This window comes from Tupaia chinensis, unplaced genomic scaffold, assembly GCF_000334495.1.
Source record: "Tupaia chinensis unplaced genomic scaffold, TupChi_1.0 Scaffold000335_1, whole genome shotgun sequence".
NCBI classification, from domain to species: Eukaryota; Metazoa; Chordata; class Mammalia; order Scandentia; family Tupaiidae; genus Tupaia; species Tupaia belangeri.
In genome coordinates, this window is record NW_006159829.1 from 711,601 (window position 1) to 714,900 (window position 3,300).

Here is a 3,300-nt window from a genome sequence, read left to right on the forward strand (position 1 = left end):
TTGGAGTGTTTTTAAGCCAGTGGGGCTGGGATTTGAACCGTGACCGGCCCTGTGAGATCCCGCTTCCAGCCTCTGGGACATCGATTCCCACCCTCACTCTCCTCATTTCCTTCTTTTTCTTAGATCACTTTGTTGTTCTTTCTAGAACTTCCTATGGGGGTTACTTCCTTGACATCGAATCCTTTTGTGTGTTTGTTTTGAACATATGAACGTGCCCTCCCACCCCCATCCCAAGCGGGCAGTTGCTATAGCCTGGGCGCTTTGATCTGGGGGACTCTGCCCTGGGGCCCGGTCCCTGGGGCTTCAGCAGCCGCAGGAATGTAGACTGTGCCCTGCTCCTGTGCTCTGACCCATGGTGGTGGGCCCTAGCAGGCCCAGGCTGCTGGGCTTGTCCAGAGTCACCCCTGTCATCACTCCCTCAGCCATTTGAGTGCCAGCTTCCTCCACAGGCACAAGGCATCAGGTGTTCTGTGTCACCTGGGGAGGGCATCAAGGACCAGGGGGATACCAGGCTTCCTACCTCGGTAGGAATGGGGGAGCCGTGTCCAGCAGAGAACAGGAGGGGCTGGGTGCAGGTCTGCGCACAATAGGCCATCCTACACACACTGGTGTCCACAGGGCCCTGGACCCAGCCCCGCATGGAACAAGAAACAGCTCAGAGCATGTACCTTATTCAGGCCGACATGCTTTCCGGCTCCCATCTTGCTTGTGTGGCACCTGGCTTATTTGCACAGAGAAGCACCTGTGAGCCAGGAATGAGAAAACAGCAGCGCATCTGCCCCGCCGTCACTGCCTGCCAGGGGAGGCAGCCAGACCCTCTGTGAGAATGCCTTCCTCCCACCCGGCCCTGGCCCTGGGAAGGTTATCTTCCCTCCTGCCATCCCAGATACACACACAGAAATTCACCAGCGGCATGGGGTGCTAGGTCAGCATCCTGACTCCCACTGGGGCAACAAGCTAGCAGGGCAGGCCACCAGACGGAAGCGCCACTACAAGTCCACACTGGGCATGCGTGAATAGGTCATCAGCTCCCTTAAATTCCTCACTGGAGAGAGATGCCCAGGTGCAGAGAAAGCCCTGAGTCCCTGCTAAATACCCAGGGCCGGCCGCAGTAGAAGTGGTACCAACGCCCTGCCCAGCGCAGCTCCCTGGCAGCTGCCCACACACACATCTTCCCGGCGTGGGCGCACTTCTTTTCTACTGAAAGTCTTCGCTTTTCTATGAAAACGTTTTTCCAACCTTACATGTTTGTGGGTATTTGTCGCTGCATCTCAGGGTGGGCTGTACCTTGGCCATCTGGTGCGTCAGTCGTGGGCCTGGGGTTGGCCGCTTGTGAGCTCAGTCGAGTGGGACACAGCGACACTTTCTCAGGTGAAATAGTTGAGAAAATACCTGATTCCTCAAATGCGTCCGGGCTGCTTCAAAACCCTTCCTTGGGGTGCACACGCCTACGTGGTAGGCGTGTGCTCTGGTTGCCATTTAAATACATTTCTTGGGGCCGGCAGGTGACATGGTGGTTAAGGGTGCTGAACTCCCACATGGCCGACCATGGTTCAAGTCCTGGACCTGGCGCTTGCTTTCTCACTTTCTTTCTCTCTCTCCCTCCCTCCCCCTCTCCGGTCAAATTTAAATAAATAAATAAAGTGAAATAAAATAATTCTTTAAATACATTTCTTGTTGGTGATCAGGTTAAAAACTTTTTTTCAGAAAGAATTCCCTTATAATTAATACTTGCTAGAAAATTGAGTTTGATATTAGTTCATTAATTAACTTCTTCCATGAGGCAGAGAGCACACATAAACAGGGCCCTGACGCTGGGATCCGCCCCCACGCCCAGTCAGCCCTGGGTCACTGGGTCACAGACACTTGGGTGCCCACTGCTCTGAGGGATGTAGCTGGACAAGAACCAGGGAACTTCTCAGGTGGGGTCGCCTCACAGAGCATTAGTGTGAGCCACCATGTGGTGCCAGAGTTTGATGTTATTAAGGATACCAGCGTCACGGAGGCACGGGCATGCCTGGCAGGGCAGGAGGGCTCTCATGCATATTCATGAGGGGGTGGCTCTTGGACTGCGGTGGGCTGGGCTGGGCTGGGCGAGCCCTGGAAGGTGCCTGTGTCTGACTGAGCCTTCCGGACCACACACACGTGTACTGTGAGCACTCTAGCGCCACGGTGTGCTTTGAGAGCCTCTCTTAACTCCGAAGAGCGCCGGCTCCCGGACCTGTACCAAGGCTTCCCGTCCTACATCCGCTGCTGACTCAGCTGCTCACCAGCGTCACGGAGACGGAAGTGGAGAGCAGGAGGTCCACTCTGGGGGATGTCCCCACCAACGCAAGCCAGCTCCCTCCTGAAGCACTGTCCCCACACGCGCTCCCAAAGGCTCCAATGTCCTAGCCTGGCCGGGGGCAGGGCAGAGTGCGGAAAGCAGCAGGCGGCCCCCCTTCTTCTCCCCTAAAGCCCCAGCTGGGGTGCAGTTTCAGGCTGTACCACGGGATCCCCAGGCCCTCATCCCACAGGGATCTGCTCGGAGAGTGCTCTCATGCAGGGTGGGGAGGGCAGCCATATCAAGCACAGAGTAGAAAAGGGGGGCATCTGTTTATTTGAGGCACCAAAGCAGCAGGGGGGCTCTAGTGGGGATGGGGGACAAGCAGGACTCAGCTGGGCTAGGACAGCCTAGGCCTGGAGGCAGTGGAGCCCTGCCCCACAACCTGCATGTGAAGTGAGTGGGTGCAGCGTGGGCGAGAGGGCTGGGACAGGGCCTTGCAGAGCTCAGGCCTGCTCTGGGCCTGGACTCGGCCCCTGTGTAGCAGCGCCCGGCCTTGCACTCACAGTGGGGCAGGCCTTCCCTCCTGGAGCCCGAGCCGGCACTCATGGGCATGCCTCCTATTAACTGCTTGCCTGGGCAGACAAGGCTAGGCTCAAGGCCCCTGCCAAGGTGGCCATGGGACTCCACTCTGATCTCAGGACCCTAAGGCTCCAGGGACACCCGCACCCCCTCTCTCATCCCCCTAGGCAGGCCACATCATTGACCCTGGAAGTGAGGACAGCTGACCCCATTTGGGGCAGGGGCTGGGGCAGGTATAGCAGATGGTCGGGGTGGGCCTGACCCTGGGGACCTGGGGCCAGGGGGCTAGGATCAGAAGTGTGACGTCTGGGTTTCGTTCCTGAGCTGGGAGGTGGGGGTGGAGGGTCCATGGGGCTAGGGGCCACGGCGCAGGAGAGCGGACAGCAGGCTCAGCAGGAGCCCCAGGCCCAGCAGGGTGGCACTGGCCCGCAGCCCGCCGGCCGCCGCGCCGGTGG

The 3,300-nt window shown here is 58.5% G+C and overlaps 1 protein-coding gene across 2 annotated transcripts in view; it reads right to left on the reverse strand.

The window, feature by feature from the left end:
- Nucleotides 1-2,576: 2,576 nt before the first annotated feature.
- LY6E (lymphocyte antigen 6 family member E) overlaps nucleotides 2,577-3,300 on the reverse strand; it is a 7,813-nt gene continuing 7,089 nt past the window's right edge. For both annotated transcript variants that reach the window (XM_006152086.3, XM_027773301.1), the window contains one exon: nucleotides 2,577-3,294. In XM_006152086.3, coding sequence (XP_006152148.1) covers nucleotides 3,200-3,294 — 95 coding nt within the window. In that variant the 3' untranslated portion in view covers nucleotides 2,577-3,199. The remainder of the gene's footprint in view (nucleotides 3,295-3,300) is intronic.